This window comes from Macaca mulatta, chromosome 2 (genome assembly GCF_049350105.2).
Source record: "Macaca mulatta isolate MMU2019108-1 chromosome 2, T2T-MMU8v2.0, whole genome shotgun sequence".
Lineage (NCBI taxonomy): Eukaryota > Metazoa > Chordata > Mammalia > Primates > Cercopithecidae > Macaca > Macaca mulatta.
This window is the reverse complement of record NC_133407.1, coordinates 116,181,304-116,208,612: the sequence shown is the minus strand read 5'-3', so window position 1 is coordinate 116,208,612 and position 27,309 is coordinate 116,181,304. Positions and strand designations below refer to the sequence as shown.

The 27,309-nt window shown below is 39.7% G+C and overlaps 1 protein-coding gene and 1 long non-coding RNA gene across 51 annotated transcripts in view; one reads left to right on the top strand and one right to left on the bottom strand.

Moving 5' to 3' along the window:
* The window catches only part of LOC144339230 (uncharacterized), an 85,005-nt gene extending 75,144 nt beyond the window's left edge, over positions 1-9,861 (bottom strand). Inside the window, exons 1-2 of the long non-coding RNA XR_013414023.1 lie at positions 9,588-9,861; positions 8,054-8,652 (exon numbers count right to left, since the gene is read on the bottom strand). This is a non-coding gene — a long non-coding RNA (uncharacterized LOC144339230). The remainder of the gene's footprint in view (positions 1-8,053; positions 8,653-9,587) is intronic.
* Positions 1-27,309, top strand: part of PBRM1 (polybromo 1) — a 150,135-nt gene that overhangs the window by 36,732 nt on the left and 86,094 nt on the right. For 32 of the 50 annotated variants that reach the window (XM_077993056.1, XM_077993042.1, XM_077993037.1 and 29 more), the window contains 7 exons: positions 610-708; positions 4,207-4,292; positions 5,668-5,763; positions 6,963-7,054; positions 14,729-14,942; positions 20,190-20,331; positions 22,190-22,287. In XM_077993056.1, the coding sequence (XP_077849182.1) occupies positions 610-708; positions 4,207-4,292; positions 5,668-5,763; positions 6,963-7,054; positions 14,729-14,942; positions 20,190-20,331; positions 22,190-22,287 (827 nt within the window). Of the gene's footprint in view, positions 1-609; positions 709-4,206; positions 4,293-5,667; positions 5,764-6,962; positions 7,055-14,728; positions 14,943-20,189; positions 20,332-22,189; positions 22,288-24,622; positions 24,668-27,309 lie in introns of all 50 variants that reach the window. The other 18 variants (XM_015130740.3, XM_077993033.1, XM_015130737.3 and 15 more) reach the window with 2 other exon arrangements.

Sequence of the window (27,309 nt, the reverse complement as noted above, 5' to 3'; positions counted from 1 at the left end):
TTTTCATTTCTGTGTACTTATCATTAGGCAGGTGTGCCTGTTACCTAAAAGTGTGTCCCTCTTTCATTTCCTTTGTAAATTTAGGCAACTGTATGAGTATTCCTGGGTTGTTTTGGATTGAGTGAGCCTTCAGACCTGACAACTCTAGCACACAGTAGGTACTCAGAAAATGTTAGCCTCTGTGCTGGACTGATTTCATATTTTACCCCAAGTGGTTCATGTAACTAGAGGGAGTTTTGCTTCACACTATTAAATCCACTTTAAAGAATTAGTATTCATGAAACACTCAGAACTGTGTTTGGCACATAGTAAGCACTATGTGTTTGCAAAATAAAACTTTTACCTTATTTGACTTTTTAAAGATTGTAATTTATTTTTATGAGAATAATGCAGCTCTGGTTTTGCTACCTATCTCAAAAACTTACTTATAAATGCATACAGTAATAATTTATAAAAAAGAAAATGACTTTACGTATTGTTCATATGTGTACTTTCCAATAAAGTCTTGGAATATGGTGACAATTTAGAAATATGTGGGGTTCTTTTTTTCAAGGTTGTACTGATTAACTCTCATTAAAAGGAACTGCTATATTTTGTTGTTTATTGTAGAATGGAAGCTACAAAAGTATTCATGCAATGGCCAAAGATATAGATCTCCTCGCAAAAAATGCCAAAACTTACAATGAGCCTGGCTCTCAAGTATTCAAGGTTAGTTTTGTTGTTGTTGTTGCTGTTTTCCTTGGTAATAGTAGCTAGTTTAAGGTCAATAATTTTTATATAACAACTTTATTGAGATATAATTCACATACCATGGACTTTACCCTTTGAAAGTATTTAATTTAGGCTGGGCGCAGTAGCTCACGCCTGTAATCCCAGCACTTTGGGAGGCCTAGGTGGGTGGATCACGAGGTCAGGTGTTCCAGAACAGCCTGGCCAACATAGTGAAACCCCATCTTTACTAAAAATACAAAAATTAGCCGGGCATGGTGGCGGGCTCCTGTAATCCCAGCTAATCAGGAGGCTGAGGTAGGAGAATCGGTTGAATCCTGGAGGCAGAGGTTGCAGTGAGCTGAGATTGCGCCACTGCACTCCAGCCCAGGCGACGGAGCAAGACTCCGTCTCAAAAAAAAAAAAAAAAAAAAGTATTTACTTTAATAGTTTTTATTATATTCATGGAGTTGGGCAGCCATCACCCCAGTCAATTAACAGTCGCCCTTTATGTCCCCCCAGTTTCTCCAGCCCTAAGCAACCTCAAATCTATTTTCAATTTCTGTGTTTGCCTATTGCCATTTCACACAAATGGAATCATAAAATATGTGATAGGGATTTTTTGCGACTAGATTCTTTCAGTTAGCGTAATGTTTTCAGGGTTTATCCATTTTGTAGCATGTGTCAGTACTGTGTTCTTTTTATTGCTGAATCATATTCTACTATGGGGATATACTGTATTTCATTTACCCATTCATCAGTTGATAGATATTTGGATAGTTTCTACTTATTGGCTATTATAAATAATGCTGTTGTGAATGTTCACATATAAATTTTTATGTGGATGTATAAATACTACATATATATACATATATATATATATATATATTTTTTTTTTTTTTTTCTTTTGGATACATACCTAGGAATGGAATTGTGGGATCATGTGTGGTAACTGTCTATTTAGCTTTCTGAAGAACCACCAAACTGTTTTCCAAAGTATACCATTTTACATTCCCACCAGCGATATCCAGGTGTTGCCATTTCTCCACATCCTCACCAACACTTGTTTTCCATTTTTTGTTCTTATTATAGATATCCTAGGGAGTGTGCAGTGGTATGGCATTGTGGTTTTGACTTACATCTCCCTAATGATTAATGATGTTGAATATCTTTTTATTTTATTCTTTATTTTGATTTTTAGGTCATTCATATGTCTTTAAAGAAATGTCTGTTCAGATCATTTGCCGATTTTTTAATTGTGTTACCTGTCTTTTTGTTGTTGAGTTGTAAGAGTTCTTTATATGGTCTGGATATTATACCCTTAACATGTAAATGGTTTGCAAATATTTTCTCCCATTCTCTTGTCTTTTCACTTTTGTGATTGTGTCTGTTGACACACAGAAGTTCTTCATTTTGAATTTCACTTTATCTATTTTTTTCTTTGGTTGCTGATGCTTAAGTGTCATATCAAATAAACCATTGCCTAATCCAAAAGCACAAAGATTTACACCTATGTTTTCTTGTAAGAATTTTATAGTTTAGCTCTTAATATACTTAGATCTTTGATCCAGTTTGAACTAATTTTTGTATATGTGAGGTACATGTAAGGTAGGAGTCCAAATTCATTCTTTGATATGACATATTATCCCAGCACCATATACTGAAAAGATTATTCTTTCCCCATTGAATTGTCTTGGCAACTTTGTTAGAAATCAGTTGATCATAGGTGTATGGGTTTATTTCTAGATTCTTTGTTCTTTTCCACTCACCTAAATTTCTGTCCTTACGGCAGACCTGGTTAGTTTTGAATCCATTTTTTAGTTAAATATTGACTTATTCCCTGCATTTAAACTTCATAAATATAAAAAGCAATCTGTGTAGTGCAGTACATAGTGTGAAATGACTGTTTCATTGCTTTGCAAATTCCATCTCAGAAGTTTTATGGTTCTGTAATGAATAATTGCTTGTAGAAATTTATTAATCATGTATAATGAGGAATTTGCCAAAGGAGACTCAAAATCTTTTGGTAATAAAATCATTTAAATTTTCTGAATGCTGACTCAAATACTCAAAATTGCTGTTGGTAGTTAATGTTAACTTTTATTTTTCATCTTTTAAGAAATTCTGAGAGAAAATAAGGAAAGAACTATGAAGTCCTTGTATTCCTAGTTCCTAATAGGACATTTTAATAGTATACAGTACTAATTGTTGTTATAGTTAAGAATTTTACTTTAGGTCTAATTATTTTTTCTAACTTGAGTTTTAAAGAGAAGGGAAACTTAAGCAAGTACATTCATTCTAAACTTGTGTATATAATCTTTAATCTTAGAAGTGCATCTTTATTTTGACTTTTAGGTCAGCGTACACAAGTAGAGTTCCTTGTCCGTAGTCCCTCACTTTATCTGCGGTTTTGCTTTACTATGGTTCTGAGATCAGAAAATATTAAATGGAAAATTCCAGAAATAAGCACTTCATAAGTTTAAATTGCACACCATTCTGAGTATTGTGATGAAATTCATGCCATCCATCTCTGTCCTATCCAGTCACACCTGGGACATGAATTGTTCCTTTGTTCAGCCTGTCCACACTGTGTACGCCACCTACCGTTAGTCACTAAGTAGCCATCTCAGTTATCAGATTGACTGTTGTGGTATCACAGTGCTTATGTTCAAATAACCTTATTGTACTTAATAATGGCCCCAAAGCACAGGAGTTGTGATGCTGGCAATTCAAGAAGTTTTAAAGTGCGCCCTTTAAATGAAAAGGTGAATGTTCTTGACTTAAGAAAGGAAAAAAAAAAAAAGGTATGCTGAGATTGCTAAGATCTACAGTAAGAACAAATCTCCCAGCTGGGCACTATGGTTTAGGCCTGTAATCCCAGCACTTTGAGAGGCCAAGGCAGGAGGATCACTTGAGGCTAGGGGTTTGAGACCAGCCTGGTCTACATAGCAAGACTCTGCCTCCACCAAAAAAAAAAAAGAAGAAGAAAAAAAGATGAATCTGCTGTTCATGAAATTGTAAAGAAGGAAAAAAAAAAGAAGTTTCTGCTAGTTTTATTGTTGCACCTCAGACTGCAAAAAGTTACAGCCACAGTGCATGAAAAGTGCTTAGTTAATATGGAAAAGGAATTAAATTTATGGATGGAAGACTTTGGTACTGTCCAAGGTTTCAGGCATCCACTGGGGGTCTTTGAATGTATCCTCCATGGACAATGGGGCATTACTGTATTATACCATTAGATCTTTGTCTAAGTATTACTTGACTAATCAGGAAAGAACTAGGAGGCATTTTAACTTATACTTAATTAGTGACAACTTTATGAAGATAGATATTTTGGAAGCTTGTAGAAAGATTGGAGGATGCAGCTTTGTGAGTATTGAATGGAAGTCTGCTCCAAGTGGAAAGAGTGCCATAGAAGGTGCCTAGTGCATGAGTTGAGGGCATTAAGCTGTCCTTTTATCTGTTCCTTTTTTAAACCAAGTAATTTTATCTTGACAGGATGCAAATTCAATTAAAAAAATATTTTATATGAAAAAGGCTGAAATTGAACATCATGAAATGGCTAAGTCAAGTCTTCGAATGAGGTAGGTTTAAGAAAATGTCTAGGCTGGGTGTGGTGGCTCATGCCTGTAATCCCAGCACTTTGGGAGACTGAGGTGGGCAGATCACGAGGTCAAGAGATAAAGACCATCCTGGCCAACATGGTGAAACCCCATCTCTACTAAAAATATAAAGATTAGCCAGGCATGGTGGCATAGTCCCAGCTACTTGGGAGGCTGAGGCAGGAGAATTGCTTAAACCCGGGAAGTGGGGGTTACAGTGAGCTGAGACCGCACCACTGCACTCCAGCCTGGCGACAGAGCAAGACTCTGTCTCAGAAAAAAAAAAAGAAAAGAAAATGTCTAAAACCCTTATGCTTTTATATTTGCTGAATTTTCTAGGTAGTGAAATCAATAAACATAAATACTGTATGTGTTGAATTTAAAGATGATACTTACAGTTAATATTACGATTCTAAAGATAGTAGTAACTCTTAGCCCCTTTGCTGCTGAAGGGCTTCATTTAAAAAGAAACATTTTTAAAAACGTTACATCACTATATACTTTGTACAAATATTATTAATTTGTAAAACATGAATATATATACACATATAATATGGTATACATTAATATTACACAGAATAGATAATAGTATAGCATTTATATATAATATTAATTGTATATATTCATATTTTCGGTAAGGCTATTTAGCCAGGTATCAGGAGATCCAGTCTCATCCTGGCTTTTCCTTGTACTAGGACTGTGACTTTTTTTTTTTTTTTTTTTTTTTTGAGACAGAGTCTCACTCTGTTGCCCAAGGTGGAGTGCAGTGGCACAATCTCGGCCTGCTGCAACCTCCACCTCCCGGGTTCAAGCAATTCTTCTGCCTTAGCCTCCCGAGTAGCTGGGACTACAAGACACACGCCACCGTGCTTGGCTAATCTTTTTGTATTTTTAGTAGCGACGGGGTTTCACTATGTTGGCCAGGCTGGTCTTGAACTCCCAACCTCGTGATCCATCCACCTCGGTCTCGCGAAGTGCTGGGATTACAGGTGTGAGCTACCGCACCCAGCCAGGACTGTGATCTTGAACTAGTCTTAGTTCTAGGATTGCATTTCCCCCCACCTGAAATGGGAAGGTTGAGTGACGACTTTCAAAGCTTTCCTCTAGCCTTGACATTGTTTCAGTACTGGTCCTCTGGTCACTGCAGTGACCAAAAGCTCCCCTAAGACCAGCCATGGTCTGTTCTTCCCTGCAGAGTCCCCAGGGCCTGAAGCAGAATCTGCTGCATAGTAGAAGTTCAGAAGTATTTTAGCATTTCTATTTAGAAGAGAAGAAAATGGTTGTGTGTGTGTTTGTTTACCCAGCACTCTAATTTCAGCTACCAAGTTTCTAAGCTTTTTATCTTATCTCTGGATAGGACTCCATCCAATTTGGCTGCAGCCAGACTGACAGGTCCTTCACACAGTAAAGGCAGCCTTGGTGAAGAGAGAAATCCCACTAGCAAGTATTACCGGTGAGAAAAAGAGTGTTTAGTCTGAGAGTTGACCTGTGCTTTTAAAGATAGGCATACTAGTATTTGCCCAGTGGCTATCTTGAAGGAATATTTTTGGGTATAGTTTGGTTGTTACGAAAATCTGTTGTCAAATGGTTTATTTAAAAGGTTGAGTTACTAGGGTGGGCGCGGTGGCCCTGTAATCCCAGCACTTTGGGTGGCTGAGGCGTGTGGATCACTTGAGGTCAGGTGTTCGAGACCAGTCTGGCCAACATGGTGAAACTCCATCTCTACTAAAAACTACACAAATTAGCTGGGTGTGGTGGCGGGTGCCTGTAATCCCAGCTACTTGGGAGGCTGAGGCAGGAGAATCATTTGCTTGGGAGGTGGAGTTTGCAGTGAGCCGAGATGCCACAGCACTCCAGCCAGGGCAACAGAGGAAAACTCCATATCAAAAAAAAAAAAAAAAAGATTGAATTACTAAAGTAGGCCTTACGCCACCTCTCAGACGATGCTTAAGCATTGTTGCTCAGGCAGTGTTTAATGTTAGCTACCAATAAAATGTGAGGTTAAATACTAATAGGTTTTTAAAATTCATAATATAATTTGGGTTTTTTTTTTTTTGGTTGGTTTGTTTGGTTTTTGGGATTTTTTTTGAGACGAAGTTTTGCTGTCGTTGCCCAGGCTGGAGTGCAGTGGCACAATCTCTGCAACCTCTGCCTCCCAGATTCAAGTGATTCTCCTGCCTCAGCCTCCTGAATAGCTGGGATTATAGGAGCCTACTACCTCACCTGGCTAATTTTTTGTATTTTTAGTAGAGACGGGGTTTCACCATGTTGGCCAGGCTGGTCTCAAACTCCTGACCTCAGGTGATCCACCCGCCTCAGCCTCCCAAAGTGCTGGGATTACAGGTGTGAGCAACCATGCCCAACCTCATAATAGAATTTGTATTGTAAAATATGAACGTCTTAGAATTATCAGCAACTGTGACTGAGTCCTTATTTTCCACTCCCTCTTTTCTAAGAGGAAAAAATAGTTTTCTTGGCTGAGATTGATTTTGAGAACCATTAAGTACAGAGATAAACTAAGGAGGCAATTGAATAGAAATTATTTTTCTTTTATCTTAACACTTTGTTAACAGTTCCTGTTCCCTGTTAAGTAACCTAATTATTATAACATCCTTCCTTGTCTTCTAATTGCTTTTTTTTTTTTTTTTGTAGCAATAAAAGAGCAGTACAAGGAGGTCGTTTATCAGCAATTACAATGGCACTTCAGTATGGCTCAGAAAGTGAAGAAGATGCTGCTTTAGCTGGTAGGCATTAGGTTTGACTAGTGAAATGCCTTCTTAGTGGATCCTTCTGGCTCAATGAAATTGCAGTGATTTTGTTCTGGCCTAGAGTTTGCTGGTTTGAGATTTTGTTGTATTTGATTGTACTCTGGTTGTCAGACTTACCAAAAGGTTAATGCTTTGTCTTGTCTTAAAATTTGTATTTCGGTAAATAATACTTTTGCAAAAATAATTGATAACTTTTAGCAGATCCCGGTTTAAAACCTGTAATGATAAATAGTGAGTACTAGTAAAAGCATCAGAAAATCTCAGAAATCCACATTCATCTTAGATTTTCAGGCTTTAGCTTATATTTTCAGTATGCTCTAATTTCTTCTCAGCTTGTCTTTCTCTTAAGTTTGGTATATTATTTTCCCCTTTACTATAGATGTTTTATGTGTAAAGATAAAATTTGTTTCATTAACTTATTCTGGTATATCCTTTTCTTTTTTTTGAGACGGAGTCTCACTCTGTTGCCCAGGCTGAAGTGCAGTGGCATGACCTTAGCTCACTGCAATGTCCGCCTCCCGGGTTCAAGCAGTTCTTCTGCCTCAGCCTCCTGAGTAGCCGGGGCTAGAGACATGTGCCACCATGCCTGGCTAATTTTTGTGTTTTAAATAGAGACTGGGTTTTACTATATTGGCTAAGCTGGTCTTGAACTCCTGCCCTTGTGATCCGCCTGCCTCGGCCTCCCAGCGTGCTGGGATTACACCACGCCTGGCCTCAATTTTATTATTGAATGTTACACAACAGACTTCTACAGTTGTATCTTGTTTTTAACTAAATCTCCTATAGAAATTTCATAATCACTATAGACTATTATGTATAATTTTACTTTTTTGAAGCATTGATCTACAGAATTAAGTATTTCTTTATTTAAATTGTGCCTGGTCTTATCAGAAATTGAAAAAATATTATCTTGTTGTTAGCATTCTTTTTTGCTGATTATAAAAGTGACACACGACCGGGAACAGTGGCTCATACTTGTGATCTCAGCACTTTGGGAGGCTGAGGTGGGTGGATCACTTGAGGTCAGGAGTTCAAGACCAGCCTGGCCAACATGGTGAAACCCTGTCTCTACTAAAAATACAAAAATTGGCTGGGCATGGTGGTGCGCCCCTGTAGTCTCAGCTACTCTGAAGGCTTAAGAGATTCACTTGAACCGAGGAAATGGAGGCTGCAGTGAACTGAGGAAGTGGAGGCTGCAATGAGCCGAGATCACACCACTGTACTCCAGCCTGGGCAACAGAGGCACTCTGTTTACAATACAACTCTGTCTCGGGAAAAAAAAAGGTTATATGGCTGGTTACAAGAGACACATCAAATATAAAAACATAAGAAAGTTGAATCTAGAAGGATGGATAAGGCCAGGTGTGGTGGCTCACACCCATAATCCCAGCACTTTGGGAGGCCTAGGTAGGAGGATTGCTTGAGCCCGGAAGTTCAAGAACAACCTGGGCAACATGGCAAAACGCTGTCTCTACAAAAAATACAAAATTTATTCAGGCGTGTTGGTGCATGCCTGTAGTCCCAGCTACTTGGGAAGCTGAGATGGGAGGATCCTGAGCCCAGGGAGGTCGAGGCTGAAGTGATCACACCACTCCACTCCAGCCTGGGCAACAGAGTGAGACCCTGTCTCAGAAAATAAATCAATAAAAAATAAAAATAATAAAATTGGGCTTTTGTCTTGAAAAAAAGAAAAGGGTGGCTGAAAGATACACCAGGTAAATAATAACCAGAGTAGCTACACTGACTTTTGATAAGATGGACTTTCAAATAGAGATCATTACACAGATAAAAAGGATTACCTAATGATGATAGAAGGTTAATTTCGTCAGCAAATTAAATTGTAGAAGAGCTCAAAATATGTAAAACAAGCAGATGAAACTTTACAGAGAAATTTAAAACACTTCCCTTAGTCTGGGAGCCCTCTTCTCTCAAGAGCTTAACAGAAAATCAATGAAGATAAAGATTTGAACACACTTCTTCATGTAAGTATTTGTTTCCTATTGCTGCTGACACTGTGCCACAAACTTAGTGGCTTAAAACAACGCAGGCTGGTGCACTGGCTCACGCCTGTTATGCCAGCACTTTTAGAGGCTGAGGCAGGAGCGTCAGTTGAGTCCAGAAGTTTGAGACCAGCCTGCTCAACATAGAAACACCCTGCCTCTACAAAAAAAAATTTTTTTTTTGAGACGGAGTCTCGCTCTGTCGCCCAGGCTGGAGTGCAGTGGCCGGATCTCACCTCACTGCAAGCTCTGCCTCCTAGGTTTACACCATTCTCCTGCCTCAGCCTCCTGAGTAGCTGGGACTACAGGCGCCCGCCACCTCGCCCGGCTAGTTTTTTGTATTTTTTAGTAGAGACAGGGTTTCACCATGTTAGCCAGGATGGTCTCGATCTCCTGACCTCGTGATCTGCCCATCTCGGCCTCCCAAAGTGCTGGGATTACAGGCTTGAGCCACCGCGCCTGGCCAAAAAAATTTTTTTTTTTTTTAAGACAGGGTCTCCCTCTGTCACCCAGGCTGGGGCAGTGATGTGATCTTGGCTCCCTGCAACCTCTACCTCTGGGCTTAAGCAATCCTCCCACCTCGGCCTCGCTAGTAGCTGGGACCACAGGTACTTGCCTCCACACCTGGCTAATTCTACCAGAAAAATTTAAAAATTAGCCATGTGTAGCTACTCCAGAGGCTGAGATGAGAGGATCACTTGAGCCTGGGAGGTTGAGGTGGCTGCATTGAGTCGTGATCCCACCACTGCACTCCAGCTGTGTCTCCAAAAAAATGAAAAGAAAGGAAACCTATAACAGGAAAGATCAATAAAGTCAAGAGTTATTCTGTTAAAAGCCTTAATGAAATAAACAAGTCTGAGGTGAGATTATCAAGAAGGCATAAATAAACAATATTGGCGGGGAGGAGAGCATACAGAGTTTTAAAAAAGACTGTGTGAATAAGGCTGGGCTTGATGGCTCACACCTGTAATTCCAGCACTTTTGGAGCCTGAGGTGGGGGGATCATTTGAGATTGGTTGGGAGTTTCAAGACCAGCCTGGCCAACATGGAGAAACTTTCCCCGTCTCTATTACAAATGCAAAATTAGCTGGGCGTGGTGGCACATGCCTGTAATCCTAGCTACTTGGGAGGCTGAGGCAGGAGAATCACCTGAACCCAGGAGGTGGAAGTTGCTGTCAGCCGAGATTGTGTCATTGCACTTCATCCTGGGCAACAAGAGCAAAACTTTGTCCCCCCTCAAAAAAAAAAAAAAAAAAAGGTAAAAGGTGTGAATACAGTTATGAAGATATATTTAAAAATTTAGATGAACAGATTTCTAGAAAATAAGTGCCTAAAACGGATTCAAGGATAAAAAGGCTGACTCACACCTATAATGCCAACATTTTGGAAGGCAGAGGCAGGAGGGTCACTTGAGTCCAGGAGTTCAAGACCAGCCTGGGCAACATAGCGAGACCTCACCTCTACAAAAAGAAAAAGAAAAATTAGCTGGGTGTGATGTGGTGCATGTCTGTAGTCTTACCTACTTGGTAGGCTAAGGCAGGAGGATTGCCTGAACCCACGAGTTCAAGTTTGCCATAAGCTATGATTATGCCACTACACTCTAGCCTTGGCAACAGAGTGAGACTTTGTCTCTTAAAGAGAGAATATGAGGTCAGGAATTTGAGACCAGCCTGACCAATATGGTGAAACCCCGTCTCTACTCAAAACAGAAAAATTAGCCAGACGTGGTGGTGCACGCCTGTAATCCCAGCTACTCGGGAGGCTGAGGCAGGAGAATTGCTTGAACCCAGGAGGTGGAGGTTGCGGTGAGATGAGATCATGCCATTGCACCCCAGCCTTGGTGACAGAGCGAGACTTCGTCTCAAAAAAAAAAAAAAAAAAAAGAATAAAATACAATCTTCCCAGTAGAAAACACCAGGCCAAACATTTAAGGAATAGAATTTTAAATAAACTCATGCAGAGAATAGAAAAAGAGCTCCGCAGTTCATTCTGTGACTCTAACATAACCTGTGAATCTAATATAACCTAGATATCAAAGCCGAACAAAATATAAGCACATTGTCTAGCAGTGTGTATAAAAGATAGTATATAATGACATAGTTGGGTTTAGGATTAGAAAATATAAAAAAAGTAATATTTACCACAGTAACAAATTATAAGAGTAAAATCATGATTTGCTCAGCAGATGCATTGATAACTGTTTCAGTTCCCATTCAAGATAAAAATTATTTGCTAACTAGTAAGAGAGGGGGATATTGACAGAGTATCTCCTTTTTTTTTCTCTTGAGACGGAGTTTCGCTGTTGTTGCCCAGGCTGGAGTGCAATGGCGTGATCTCTGCTCACTGCAGCCTCCGCCTCCCGGGTTCAAGTGATTCTCCTGCCTCAGCCTCCGAGTAGCTGGGATTATAGGTGCCTGTCACCACACCCGGCTAATTTTTTTTTTTTTTTTTTTTTTTGTATTTTTAGTAGAGACATGGTTTCGCCATGTTGGCCAGGCTGATCTCGAACTCCTGGCCTCAAATGATCTGCCTGCCTCGGCCTACCAAAGTACTGGGATTACAAGCATGAACTACTGTGCCCAGCCTCCTTTTTTCTTGAGACTGGGTCTCACTGTGTCACCCAGGCTGGAGTGCAGTGGCGTGATCTCAGCTCACTGCAACCTCCACCCCCCAGGCTCAAGCAGTCTTCCCACATCAGCCTCTGGTGTAGCTGGGACCACAGGCACGTGCCGCCACATCCAGCAAATTTTTTATATTTGTGGTAGAGATGAGGTTTCATCATTTTGCCCATACTGGCCTCAAACTCCTGAGCCCAGGCTATCTACCCACCTCCACCTCTCAAATTGTCGGGATTACAGATGTAAGCCACTGTGCCCACCAAGGGTATCTCCATTTTTAATGGAGAAAAGGTAACAGCATTTCCCTTACCAACAGAAACAAGGTAATACTGTTACCTTTGTTAGTCACAGTACTAGCCAGCCTACAGTGACAGCAATGAAGGTGTAAGAATCAGAAAAAATGTATAAGGATTACAGTTGACAGTTTTTTTAAAAGATGCCACTTACAGTAGCAACAAAATATATATCTAGGTGTCATTCCAACTGCAGGCTCTTTAGGGGAGAGATCAGAGGTAGTAGAGTCAGAAAAGACTAGTTTCAAATTCTTACCTGCTTCTAGCTCCATGACTCTGGTTCCTAATCCCCTTCAACTGCTTTTATGTGGTGAGTGAACTTGTGCAAGTAATTAAACTCATATGCTCAGTTTTCCCATTTGAAAAAGAAATGATACCCATCTTGTGTGGTGGTTTTAGGATTACCTGAGGCTGGTACTTATCAAGCTCTTAACACATAATTGGCCGGGCTTGGTGGCTCATGCCTGTAATCCCAGCACTTTGGGAGGCCGAGACGGGCAGATCACGAGGTCAGGAGATCGAGACCATCCTGGCTAACACAGTGAAACCCCGTCTCTACTAAAAAATGCAAAAAATTAGCTGGGCGTGGTGGCGGGCTCCTGTAGTCCCAGCTAATTGGGAGGCTGAGGCAGGAGAATGGCCTGAACCCAGGAGGCGGAGCTTTCAGTGAGCCGAGATCGCGCCACTGCATTCCAGCCTGGGCAACAGAGCGAGACTCTGTCTCAAACAAACAAAAAAAAAAACCACATAATTAAATTTTTTTTTTTTTTTTGAGGCAGAGTCTCACTCTGTTGCCCAGGCAGGATTACAAGCGTGAGTCACTGGAGTGCAGTGACGCGATCCCTGCTTACTACAATCTCCATCTTCCAGTTTCAAGTGATTCTCCTGCCTCAGCCTCCCGAGTAGCTGGGATTATAGTCACCTGCCACCACACCCGGCTAATTTTTTATATTTTTAGTAGAGACGAGGTTTCACCATGTTGTCTAGGCTGGTCTTGAACTACTGACCTCATGATTTGCCCACCTCGGCCTCCCAAAGTGCTGGGATTACAGGCGTGAGTCACCACGCCTAGCCTAAATTCTTAATAAATGATTATTGTTCTTACCTGGGAGTACATAGCAACTATATGTTTATTCTGATCCATCAAGAAAAATTTAAATTATGGTTCTTATACACTGTTTAGGAGTTTGGGGAAATGAGCAACATATTTTTTATTTTTATAAAACGAATTACGTTTTGTTTGCTTTGGTGTTTTTATGATTTCCTTCTACCTAAAAATTCCCTCAGCAAGGGAATACTCCTCAGGGATGTTTTAAATCAGTGGGCAAAGTCACAGAGACTTAAGGCTAAATTATGTCTGATAGAATCAGCCCAATCTAGGCCGGGTGCAGTGGCTCATGCCTGTAATCCCAGCACTTTGGGAGGCCGAGGTGGGTGGATCACAAGGTCAGGAGGTCGAGACCATCCTGGCTAACATGGTGAAACCCCATCTCTACTAAAAATACAAAATAAATAAATAAATTAGCCTAGCATAGTGGCACACACCTGTAGTCCCAGCTACTCGGGAGGCTGAGACAGGAGAATCATTTGAACTCAGAAGGCAGAAGTTGCAGTGAGCCGAGATCACGCCACTGCACTCCAGCCTGGTGACAGAGTAAGACCCCCATCTCAAAAAAAATAAGTAAGTGAATAAATAAATAAATAAAAAAGAATCAGCCTAATCTAAATTTATACTATCCTAAACTTCATGTTACTGTTTTAATTCTGGGATCTGTGAATGGTTACTTGCTCCTTTTGGCCAGGTATAGCAGACAGTCTCTGAAGAAAGCACATTTCAAAAAGAAACTGTTTTGCAACCTTTAAAACTAGTGTACTTTTACTATTTAATATTCTATTTCTATGTAATATTTCTCTAAACTTGCAATTATGTTAAGCATTTTTAGCCTTATCTTTAATAAACATTAGAGAGTTTTTTTGTATGTGTTTGTTTTTTAGACAGAATCTTGCTCTGTCACCCAGGCTAGAGTATAGTGGTGTGATCTCTGCTCACTGCAACCTCTGCCTCCTGGGTTCAAGCAATTCTCCTGCCTCAGCCTCCTGAGTAGCTGGGATTACAAGCGCATGCTACCATGCCCAGCTAATTTTTGTATTTTTAGTAGAGACGGGGTTCACCGTGTTGGTCAGGCTGGTCTCGAACTCCTGACCTTGTGATTCACCCTCCTTGGCCTCTCAAAGTGCTGAGATTACAGGCGTGAGCCATCACGCCCAAGCCTTAGAGACTTTTTTTTTTTAAGTAATTATTTCCTTTATCTTAGAATTTTTTTTTAAAAGGGCCAGACGTGGCGGCTCACACCTGTAATCCCAGCACTTTAGGAGGCTGAGGCTGGCAGATCGCCTGAGCTCAGGAGCTTGAGACCAGCCTGGGCAACATGACGAAACCTCATCTCTACTGAAAAATCCAAAAATTAGCTGGGTGTGGTAGTGTGCGCCTGTCGTCTTGGCTACTCGGGAGACTGATCTGGGAGAATTGCTTGAGTCCCAGAGGCAGAGGCTGCAGTGAGCCAAGATCGTGCCCTTGCACTCCAGCCTGGGTGACAAAGCCAGACCCTATCTCAAAAATAATAGTAATAATTTTCGAATGTATTTAGTTCAGTCTGGAAGGTTGTTAAATGAACTTTAAAGTGTGGTTCTTTCTTCATCTCATTCTTCCCTTTATAAATACTTTTTTTGTGTTTCCAGCTGCACGTTATGAAGAGGGAGAGTCAGAAGCAGAAAGCATCACTTCCTTTATGGATGTTTCAAATCCTTTTTATCAGCTTTATGACACAGTTAGGAGTTGTCGGAATAACCAAGGGCAGCTAATAGCTGAACCTTTTTTCCATTTGCCTTCAAAGAAAAAATACCCTGATTATTACCAGCAAATTAAAATGCCTATATCACTACAACAGATCCGGTAAGATGTCTTCTGCATTATTCAGTATAATTTTATTTTGTTGTGGTTGAGCCTGCACATAATGTATTCCTTCCTAAAATGGATAAGGATATTAAAGGTAAAAATAGTGTTGTTGTTTTTTTCTCTTTAACCTCAAATTTTAATTGTTCATTACCTTTTTTTTTTTGAAGACAGAGTCTCACTCTGTCGCCAGACTGGAGTGCAGTGGCACGATCTCGGCTCACTGCAACCTCCACCTCCTGGGTTCAGGTGATTCTCTTGCCTCAGCCTCCTGAGTAGCTGGGACTACAGGTGCACACCACCATGCCAAGTTAATTTTTGTATTTTTATTTGAGACTGGATTTCACCACTTTGACCAGGATGGTCTCGATCTCCTGACCTCATGATCTACCCACCTCGGCCTCCCAAAGTGCTAGGATTACAGGCGTGAGCCTCTGCACCCAGCCTTAACTGTTCATTATCTTATAACTGAACAAAGTACAAAAATCTTTCAGCCTACATCTTTTATTAATATTTTAATTATGACAGTCTGTATTTAAGTTCTGTATCTGTAGTTGAAACCCCAGGATAAGCATAGTCAGTTCCTGGAGAATTCATTAACTGAAACCATACCAGAAAGATGATTCATCTTGTTCTCTTTTTCTGTTTAGAAAATGTTAAAGTGATCATTGGGCTACCAGACAGAATACTTAAATCACAATACTATCATTAAAAATAGTAGGATGTCTCAACCACAAAAAAACAACCCAATTCAGAAATGGGCAAAGGACTTGAGTGGACCTTTCTCCAGAGAAAATATACAACTGGCTAATAAGCACATGAAAAGATGCTCAGCATCACTAGTTATTAGGGAAATGCAGTTCAAAACTGTTGTGTGACACCGCTTCACACTCATTAGGATGGTTACTTTAAAAAAATTATTATTATTATTATGGTTACTTTAAAAAAATTATTATTATTATTATTATTATTATTGGTGTGTATGAGGAGAAATTGGAACCTCTGTGCAGATAGTGGGAATGCAAAATGGTATAGACACTGTGGAAAACAGTGTGGCAGTTCCTCAAAAAATTAAACATAGAATTACCATGTGATTAAGAAATTCCATTTTGCATATGTACCCCAAAGAAATGAAAGCAGGGTCTCAAAGAGGGATTTGTAAACCTATGTTCACAGCAGCAGCATTCACAATAGCTAAAATTTCTGTTTCTGTAAAAAGCAGAACAGGTGACCATTCCCAAAGAATCATAAAAATTCAAAACATTCAAAGGAATAAATATCTTTAAGAAAAGTTAACCAAAAATCTTAAGTTGGAATCAAATGAATGTGTTCAAAATCACTTGGTTTGCCTTCCATCTTTTAATCAATCTCTGTGAATTTTGATATTACCTGTACCTTCCAAGCTCCTTTCTTACGTTATAAATTTTCGAAGATATTTATTGTTTTCAGGAAATCAATAAAAATTCTTAGACTTTTTGGTATAAAGAACAGAAAAATGGCCGGGCGCGGTGGCTCAAGCCTGTAATCCCAGCACTTTGGGAGGCCGAGACGGGCGGATCACAAGGTCAGGAGATCGAGACCATCCTGGCTAACACGGTGAAACCCCGTCTCTACTAAAAAATACAAAAAAAAAAACTAGCCGGGCGAGGTGGCAGGCGCCTGTAGTCCCAGCTACTCGGGAGGCTGAGGCAGGAGAATGGCGTAAACCCGGGAGGTGGAGCTTGTAGTGAGCCGAGATCCGGCCACTGCACTCCAGCCTGGGCGACAGAGCGAGACTCCGTCTCAAAAAAAAAAAAAAAAAAAAAAGAACAGAAAAACAGTTTAATTGGTTCCGCTGTGCCTTCTTGTTTATTTAAATTAAAAATAAACTAAAAAATATCAAAAGTTGGCCAGGGGAGGTGGCTCACATCTGGAATCCCAGCACTTTGGGAGGCTGACACGGGAGGATCGCTTGAACATGGGAGATGGAGGTTGCAGTGAGCCAAGATCATGCCACTGCACTCCAGCTTGGGTAACAGAGTAAGACCCTGTCTCAACAAAAAGGAAGAAGTAATATTATAAAATATGATGCTTTATAGCAAAATACCCAGATAGAGTCAAGAAGCAGATAAAACTACCTTAGCTAAGTAACAGTAAGTTGGCTTCACGGCAGATAATTAAGCTTCCAAATAGTAGGGATTAAAATTCTTGTGCTTGCTGGATTCTAGGAAATAAGGCTGGCTAGCAAAGTATGTTTCATGCTTTTGCATTTGTAACTTTTGTTTTCACCATTTGATCAGTAAGATTATATATATATATATATATATTTTTTTTTTTTTTTTTTTTAAATAGAGATAGGGTTTTGCCATGTTGCCCAGGCTGGCCTCAAACTCCTGAGCTCAAACGGTCTGCCCGCCTTGACCTCCCAAAGTGCTGGGATTACAGGCATGAGTCACCACGCCTGGCCTTGATCAGTAGGATTTACGGTCCTTTTATTTAATCCAGACTTTGGAGGTCCTGTATACAAGTAGGATACAGAAAATTAGTTTATTTGGTCTTATTAAAATAACATGGAAATTAAGACTGACATTCATTAGGGAAATAGCCTAGAAATATGTCTTTTATATTCTTTGCCTTGAGAAAAGGTAGTGATAGTCTTGCAGATGTTAAGTTGTTCCCTGTTCAAATTTATGAACAATTTTTGTTCTTGGTTTCTTTTCTCCTTCATTCTTTTTTTTTTTTAAATTATTTAATAGTCTTATTACAGTAGCTTAGTTCGAAAGTAGATAAATTCTTAGCCAGCTCAGTCCCCTGCCAACATAGCCTTCTTCCAAGTTGAAATTTTCTAATATAAACTTTGCTTTAAGTCAGTAATATCTCCCCTCCGCTTTCTAATTTATGACAATTGTGTGGCACACAGGGGAGAGTAAGGAATAGGGAAGTTATTGAAGCCCAGCACATTAAAGTTCTGAAGGGTCAACTATTATGTCTGATATTGCTGCCTTCCGAGGATTGTGAGCCAGTGGTGCCTGACAGGAGCCTTACTGTGCCTACGATCCCTTGCATTGTGGTCTGCAGAGCAACAGGGAAGTCTAGGGGCAGTGCTATTCAACAGAACTTTCTGCAATGATGAAAATGTTTATTGTCAATATTCCAGTGTGATAGACAGTAGTCACATGTGGCTATTGAGCACTTGAAATGTGGCTAGTGCAATTAAGGAATTAGATTTTAAGTTTTATTTAATTTTAATTTAAATAGCCACACATGGCTAGTGGCTACTATATTGTACAGTGTACCCCTAGGAAGATCTGTTGGCAGAAGGAAGATAGTTGAGTTTCCCCAAAAGCAACAAAAATGGAAGAGTAAGCAAGAACTAGATAGTGTGTACTCCATATGCTACCTTCTGCTGTACTGGGATTTGTCCCCCCTATTTTTTTTTTCTTTTTCCTCCCCTACTACCCTTGATTAATAGTAATCTGATAAATATCTGCAGGTTTATTATTCGTTGTCATTTGCAAGTTTGGGTTTTCTGTCTATTTGAGGGTGTTGAGAACATCTAGCACTCCACCCTTTGAGTTGACGGGAATAAGTCTGAGGCTGTAATTTGAACTCTAGGTGCTAGCTACACAACCTGGTACTGAGCTGAATTTGTTCTTAGTTGTTATTTGCTTCATCACAGAGATGTTCTCTAATATTCATCTGTTGGAGCACAACACAGAATCTGAATATGATTTTGGTAAATTTTAAATAAAACTTGACATGCAGATGCCATTCTATTTTTTTTTTTTTTTTTTTTTTGCTTTGTTTTTTTTTTTTGGAGACGGAATCTGGCTCTGTTGCCCAGGCTGGAGCACAGTGGCGTGATCTCTCCTCACTGCAAGCTCTGCCTCCCAGGTTCACGCCATTCTCCTGCCTCAGCCTCCAGAGTAGCTGGGACTACAGGCGCCTGCCACAACACATGGCTAATTTTTTGTATTTTTTAGTAGAGACGGGGTTCCACCGTGTTAGCCAGGATGATCTCCATCTCCTGACCTCGTGATCCGCCTGCCTTGGCCTCCCAAAGTGCTGGGATTACAGGCGTGAGCCACCGCGCCCGTCTGTGCAGATGCCATTCTAAAAGAAAATGTATTTATTCTGTGAAGCTGTTTATACATGTTATTGTTAACTATCTTTGTGATTTTGGTGGTTAACATGCGAATGCTACAGTCAAAAGATTTAAAGTCTGTCCTGTCTAAATCCATATAGTGTTACAGCAAATAGTGACTCTACTTTGTACAAAGTACATAAGGGCTTTATGATAGTAGATACAATAATAATGATTGTGTTTAAGGGAGATACTTGAAATCTTAAGACTTTTAAGTAAAAATCCCAACTTTTTTTTTTTTTTTTTTTTTTTTTTTTTTTGAGACGGAGTCTTGCTCTGTCGCCCAGGAGTGCAGTGGCCAGATCTCAGCTCACTGCAAGCTCCGCCTCCCGGGTTCACGCCATTCTCCTGCCTCAGCCTCCCAAGTAGCTGGGACTACAGGCGCCCGCCACCTCGCCCGGCTAGTTTTTTGTATTTTTAGTAGAGACGGGGTTTCACCATGTTAGCCAAGATGGTCTCGATCTCCTGACCTCGTGATCCGCCCGTCCTTGCCTCCCAAAGTGCTGGGATTACAGGCTTGAGCCACCGCGCCCGGCCAAAAATCCCAACTTTAAGCTGTTATTTGTTATGTGTTTATATTGGAAGAGTAGAAGTGAATGGACTCTGACATATCTGTCTCTCTTTTACCATCGTAAGACCACTCTTTATTGTTTATAAATATTTTGCACTGTCAGTACTGTCTCTTTAACTCTTAAGAACTGGAATGGTCTTTTGTTTTCAGAAAGGGGGTAGATCACAGTGATTCTTCATTGAGGTCACTTAAAACCTCCCTATTTTTCGTACCTTCATAAGGTTCACTTATTAACTATTATCAGGATTTTTCCATTAGGGTTTTTTCCAAGTAGAATATTTGGTTTGTAATTGACCACTTTACTAGGTCCTCTTATTATTTCTTACAGTGTTTTGTTTATTCTTTTGGATTTTCAAGTAAACTGTCGTATTATCTTAATGTAATGGTGCTTTTGCCTCCTTACTTTGTATCTCAAAATTCATTTTAAGTTCCTAATCAGTATTACCAGTGAAGATACCATCCAGTGCTTTTAAGATTTTGCATTGGACTTTCAGGAAGAATGTTTCATAATTTTCATGACAGAAAATTCTAACAATGTCTTTGTCTTTCACAGAACAAAACTGAAGAATCAAGAATATGAAACTTTAGATCATTTGGAGTGTGATCTGAATTTGATGTTTGAAAATGCCAAACGCTATAATGTGCCCAATTCAGCCATCTACAAGCGAGTTCTAAAATTGCAGCAAGTTATGCAGGTTTGATTTGTTGTTTTTGCTGAGTTTGTTGTATATATGATTAAAATAATTTTGCATGTTTTGAGTGTGTTCTAGTAAGATGTGTGATCCCCCCCACCCTTAGCAGTAATATTACATCATTTGGCTGGGTGCGGTGGCTCACATCTGTAATCCCAGCACTTTGGGAGGCCAAGTTGGAAGAATCACTTGAGCTCAGGAGTTCAAGACCAGCCTGGGCAGCATAACGAGACCCCATCTCTACAAAAACTGCAAAAATTAGCCAGTCCTGATGGCACATGCCTGTAGTCCCAGCTACTCAGGAGGCTGCGGTGGGAAGATTTCTTGAGCCTGGGAGGTGGAGGTTGCAGTGAGCCGAGATTGTGCCACTGCACTCCAGCTTGGGTAACCGAGTGAGACCCTGTCTCAAACAAACAAACAAAATATATATATATATATATACACACACACACACATATAGAGAGAGTTTATATGTTATACTTACATATTATAATATGTATTTATTATGTATTTCATCCACAAGTACTGCTGAATATTTTTTTGGAGTTGTCATGGCTATATAGAGGAGAAATAATAGTTGAGATGGGGTTAGCTTTCTGATTGGAGGAAGCAGGGATTGGTGCCTGTACAGTAATTTTGGGATTCTCATGAAGTCACCCACCAATCACAGATGATATTCCATCATTTAGATTTTATTCCTGTGGTTCTAGACTTTGTTAAGGTAGGACTGATTCTATGAGAAAGGACATCTGAAAGCAAATTAATCTTTGTATATTGTCTGTAAATTTATCAGATCCTTTCTGAGAACCCTTGGAAGGATGTCTCAGGTCATGATTCATCTACAGGTTTTGAGATGAAAAGGTAGATATGAAATACAAATTGGGTCTATCTGACAGTTTTTGGTAGAATCTTTCTGGAAAGGCAAATCTCTGAACAAGGAAGCAACAAAGGCAATTTTAGATCACCCATAGAATCTTCATTTTATATGATTAACACTGAACCTTAGTGCTAAGAGTTTCAGGTGTTACCTTTTTGGTACTCTGTACATTCCCTAAGCCTGCTGTGCTTGGACTTTCAGCTCTGTTTGGCAGAAGGCCTTTAAAAATGCATGTGTTGAAAAGTAGATCTTCTTTCACTTCTTGCGTTAAACTTTATTCTTAGCCACACTGCCCCTTAGAAGTCAGAAGTACTGGCCGGGCGAGGTGGCTCACGCCTGTAATCCCAGCACTTTGGGAGGCCGAGGCGGGTGGATCACGAGACGTCAGGAGTTCGAGATCAGCCTGGCCAACATGATGAAACCCCGTCTCTACAAAAAATACAAAAATTAGCCCAGCGGTAGTGGCGTGTGTCTGTTATCCCAGCTACTCTGGAGGCTGAGGCATGAGGATTGCTTGAACCCGGGAAATGGAGGTTGTGGTGAATGGGGATGGTGCCACTGCACTCCAACCTGGCGACAAAGCAAGACTCCGTCTAAAAACAAAAACAAAAACAAACAAAAAAAAGAAGTCAGAAGTACCAAAGGCCCTCTTTGAGTTGGTTTTGCTTAAATAGGACCAGAGCAGGATGCTTCTACAACTTGCCTCGGTGCTTTTAACCAGTTAGCACCCATTATAGTCATAAATGCTTTGGCTGGTATTGACTCCTCAACCCTGTAGATCTGTTTTTTAGCCTACTCTTTTTGTCATGCAGGCTTTTGTTAAAATTAGTTATTGAAAATGTTTAGTGACTCTTTCATTTTGTACATCCTGCATGTGATTGTATTTTTCTGAGTGAATCCGATATGTCTAGCTCTTTAACATTCATATATTCAGAGGAGTGTTTGGCAGCGTGAGCTCGACTCCTGACATCTGCTCTGTTTTAGGCAAAGAAGAAAGAGCTTGCCAGGAGAGACGATATTGAGGACGGAGACAGCATGATCTCTTCAGCCACCTCTGATACCGGTAGTGCCAAAAGAAAAAGGTATATATTCTTCTTATAGCTGGGGACATCTCAGTTACTATTTATTTTGATTTAGATAGGTGAAGAAAATATATATTTTTTTAAACTATCAAGTTGTAAGCTTTAAATATATGGTAATGTGTTGTCTTTTAAAATTCATTTGCAATTGGATGGTTAGTTTTTTTTTGTAAAAGTGCCATGTTACTTTTAGATGACCCAGATGAAAATGACTACTACATATGTAGCTTGGCAAAACGTGTTATTCTTTTTGCCGTCTAGGTTTTTTTTTTTTTTTAAGAATGCCACTTAAATCTAACTTGGGTAATTTCTACATGGTGAATTACAAAGATGCAATTTGAATTAGGAAAGGTAAGCAGAAATTTGATACTACCACTGCAGTGACGTAAGCCATTGGTCCTACCCTTTGTTTGTCCTTGTTCACCTCATCTTTATTTGCCATTATAAGAATGTCAGATTATAAAATAACAAATCATAACTTCTTATAGCTCATAAAATGTTGAGCTAGATTTTTGGGTTTTTTTCCTATCTAACCTTTCTCTCAAGTTCCCTAACCTTTTCTCCTCACGGGTTTTGTGGAAGGGGATCTTACTGTGAGATTCCGAAGCTGGGATCCTATAAGGAATTTTGCAAGACTATCTCTCGCCATACAGTTTCTCTCGCCTGATCGTTGTGGAACACTGTATTCTCCTTTAATCGTGACTGCCTCACCATCTTTGCAGCAATAGTCAATCCAGGGAAGATACCTTCAATAAGGAATAAGCTAATCACTAGTAGCAAGGCTTGGCAGATTCAAAGTTGAATGAAGTCTTTAGTAACTGTTGACACAGTCTGTACATGAATTAAGAGATCCACTAAGAAGAATTTAAAAAGTAGTTTAGAAAAGAGAAGCTGTCCTGCTTTCCTATTTATAGATAGCATTTTGGAGAATTTTTTAAGCTTTACCATAGTAACTAAATTGATTGGTATACCCTGAGATGTGCGTCTCCTCCATTACTGGCCTATGAATTTCATCCTTCCAAGTTCTTAATTCCTTGTTATACCAGGGACAGCGGAGGAAAAGTGTGAAACCAGATCAAAGACATCAAGTCAAGAACAACTTTGAGTGTAATTATGTAACTCTACTACAGCATCACCTGTGTTTTCCAGATCAGTCACCTATCAAAGATAAAAACTTCTCAGGCAAAAGAAGGTAATGGAGGCAAAAGTGATGGTACAATTTGTGCCAACACTGGATGAAAAGAAAGATCTTAAATTAGCTGAGTATTAAGAAAACAGTTCCAACGAAGCATTAGCCCAGGCCAGATACTAAAAAATTACTTATCTCTGTGGCTAGTAGTCTGTGGGACACCCAAATAAGTTAAAAGAAAGTTTTTGGCCAGGCGCTGTGGCACACACCTGTAATCCCAGCACTTTGGAAGTCCGAGGCAGATGGATCACTTGAGGTCAGGAGTTCAAGACCAGCCTGGACAACGTGGTGAAACCTCGTCTCTACTAAAAATACAAAAAATTAGCCAGGCGTGGTAGTAGGCACCTGTAATCCCAGCTACTCGGGAGGCTGAGGCAGGAGAATCACTTGAACCTGGGAAGTGGAGGTTGCAGTGAGCCGACATTGTGCCACTGCACTCCAGCCTGGGCGACAAGAGCAAAACTCCGTCTCAAAAAAAAAAAAAAAAAGGTTTTGCCCTAAAACCTCCTGTAAAAAGACAGTTAAGCATTATGTTCTTAAAATAAAATAAAATAAAATAAATCTTACTTCAGACAAAAAGTCTATTTATGATCAGGTTTCCTAGGAATTGTTTTGTACAAATGAAGTGAAAAACACAAAAGAACCATATAGATCATCCACTACGGTAATAAAAGAATCTGAATTTGAAATATAGACATGAGTGGACGTTAAAAGATTGAAAGAATTCAGTCTTACACTTTGGACTATGAAAAAGGAAATAACACGATCAGAGTTATATTGAGAGGTTTTGGTAATAAGAGATTTCTTCAGAAGTCAGGCAGACAGTAGCCTAGAAGATTAAGCTAATCTTGGCCACAGAAGTCAGGGCTGAGTTTTCCAAGTACCACTTGACTTCTAAGTGCTGCTGTGATTCTGCCTTCGCCTTTTTTTAATACCAAAGAATTGTGAGAAAAATTGATTGTGGGTATATTCTCTTCATTCTGGGGGTGCATTCTTTCTGCCAACATCTGTCTTCCTTGTTGAAATGTTTCAAATATTATCTTTGGACTGAATAATCTTTTTCTTCAACCATACATGGTTTATACATGACCCTCCAATGTTGCTTGTTTTGTTTCTCTTTACATGTAATGTTTGTTTCTGCTTTCCCAGGAACACTCATGACAGTGAGATGTTGGGTCTCAGGAGGCTCTCCAGGTGTGCAGTCCTTTTTTATGCATAAACATTCTTTTAAAGTGTACCTTCTGTGGCATGATCAGTAGTGATTAGGTGAAAAGTGAAGCCTTAAGCATGTGAAAAAAGTCTTTATTGGGGTGCCAGTTTATTTTATGAATAAAGAAAGCAGTACAGTTTAAAAAATCTTGTTAGCAAAATAAATTCAGAATTAACCTAGTTCAGGAGTAGCCTTAATTTGTTGCTAGCTTTGCCAGGGACAGAAAGCCCCCTCACCAATCATTGTGGCTGTGTTTCTGTAGCAAAAGGTAGAAGGTGGCAGTGCTGGTGCAGGACTGGCAGGTGCTGATTCCCTTTCAGGGATGCCTTTTACAGATTGAGGGTGGTGGAGGGATCAAAATCAGCTTCATAATCCAGTGACATTAGTGCATGTGGACATCTATGCGTTGGGTCAGTGCTTCTTGAGCATGAATACATTTCCTCAGTCTCTGATCTTGTTCATGTCTTTTATAAAAAACATTCTTTTGCATGTTACTTATGATTTCAAAACAGCCCCTTGTGTAGTGCTTTGTTTTCACATTTGCCATCTGACGTTCACAGAATATCAGTTGCTTATAGAACACTAAACTCTGCTCTTACAGTTCGTAAAGGAGAATGTTTAGTCATCTCTTTTACCTGCCAGGAACATATAGGCCAAGGAAAGAGGCAGGTTGAAAACAAATGAAGTCATTTGGAAGCAAGGTAGTAAAATAATTGCATAAGGTACACTAGTAAGCAGTTGTGTAGGATCGTTGCATGATTGTCCAGATAGCTTTAGGAAAGATTATTTTCCCACTGTACTTTCCCTTGAAAGTTCAGTGTCTTGAGCTTACCCACATGTTACTACCGTATGTATTCCACTCAGTAAAATTGCTATGTTATCATTGTCATCTTCCTAATATTTTCCGAAAGAAAATTTTCTTAATTAAATGGTAAATTTAAGAAAAAGACCATGATTGTCTTCTTTCATATCATTCATAATGTATGGCATTAAAACTAGGTGGTAGTGGAAATACAAATGGGGGACATCATTGGGTAGTATTATAACCCTGAGTTCTAGAGCCTGACTGCCTAAGTTCCAATCCCAACTATTCTTATTAGCTGTGTGATCTAAGCCTCATTTCAACTTTATCTGTAAAACAAGTTAATGACAGTACCTTCATGGGATGGCTGTGAGTACCCAGTTAGTTAATATGTTTAAAGCTCTTAGAACTGGGTCTGGATGCAATGAGTACTCAGTAAATGTAGCTGATTATTTTCTTGAAGTAGCACCTATTGACATCAGGACTTGGTAGATTTTGGTTTTGTTTTTAGTCAGATGTTACTTGTCTGGGAATACTCATTGGAAAAGATGAATGAAGAGGTTTTATTTCTTGAAGACTTGAAGGTGAAATATAACAAGCCTTGTAAAAGAAAGAACCTTTGGGTTTACTTAGCTTACTAGTAAGCAAAACTGAAGCTCTTAAGGCTTGGAAGCTAAATGCTGGGACACCTTAAAGCCTGTAAACAAGGTTGACTTTGATTAGAGAGGCCATTGGTAAGTAACAACTGGTTTTTTTTAGGAAACAGGGTCTTGCTCTGTTGCCCAGACTGGAGTGCGGTGGCTATTCACAGGTGTGATCGTGGCATATTGCAGCCTCAAACTCCTGGGCTCAAGTGATCCTCCCACCTTAGCCTCCTGAGTAGCTGGGACTATAGGCATGCATCACTGCGCAGGGCCGCGCCAACTTTTGGGAAAGGAAGGGTCATAAAAGCAGCATGGTGATTATCAGCTGATTCAAATGTCTGTTCTGGTTAGTTACTTTAATGGCCTTAGGCATTCATTTGCTGTCTCTAAGCCTCAGTTTTTACGTCTGCATAGTTTGGGTAATAATAGCACTTGATTCTGAATTTGAAGATTAAATGAGAGTACATAGTGTTTAGCATTTGGTAGAAGTATTAGTAGCTATAATTTACAAATGCATATAGGAATTGTGTGTGTGTATTTGTAAATATTAGTATATGTAGTAATAGTAGCTTTAGAGGAAGAATATTGATAAGGGTATTTGACAGAGTGGTCAGCCACAAAGTATGAGAGCCAAGGACTAACATTGTGGCACAAAATATTAAAAGGAAAATAGGATGTAGAAGGGCTGCAGAAGTCTTCTAGAAATTGCTGATCAGCCAGGGGGAGAACAAGTGATTGATTTAGGTGTTTCAGGTTGGGTTGGGTTCCACAGGATAGTGTTGATGGTGATCCTGGAAAGTCACATTTGCCATCTCACATCAGGAATTCAGAGTAGAGCCTCTGCTAGCGCATAAACTTTGTGCCAATTAGAAAAAACAGCCATTTCTCAAGACAGTTGACTTGCATCAATTGGAAAATTGTTGTAATATACTTATTTTGCTAGCACAGGACCCTTTATGTCCCATTTCCTATGAAATTCTAAAATTGTAGTATACTTATTACAACAGTTTCTATGATCTGAATTGTTGTCCTCCTAAGTATTTTTTTGTCTTTTTTTTTTTTTTTTTTGAGATGGAGTCTCACTCTGTCTCCCAGGCTAGAGTACAGTGGTGTGATCTTGACTCACTGCAACCTCCACTTCCTGGGTTCAAGTGATTCCCCTACCTCAGCCTTCTAAGTA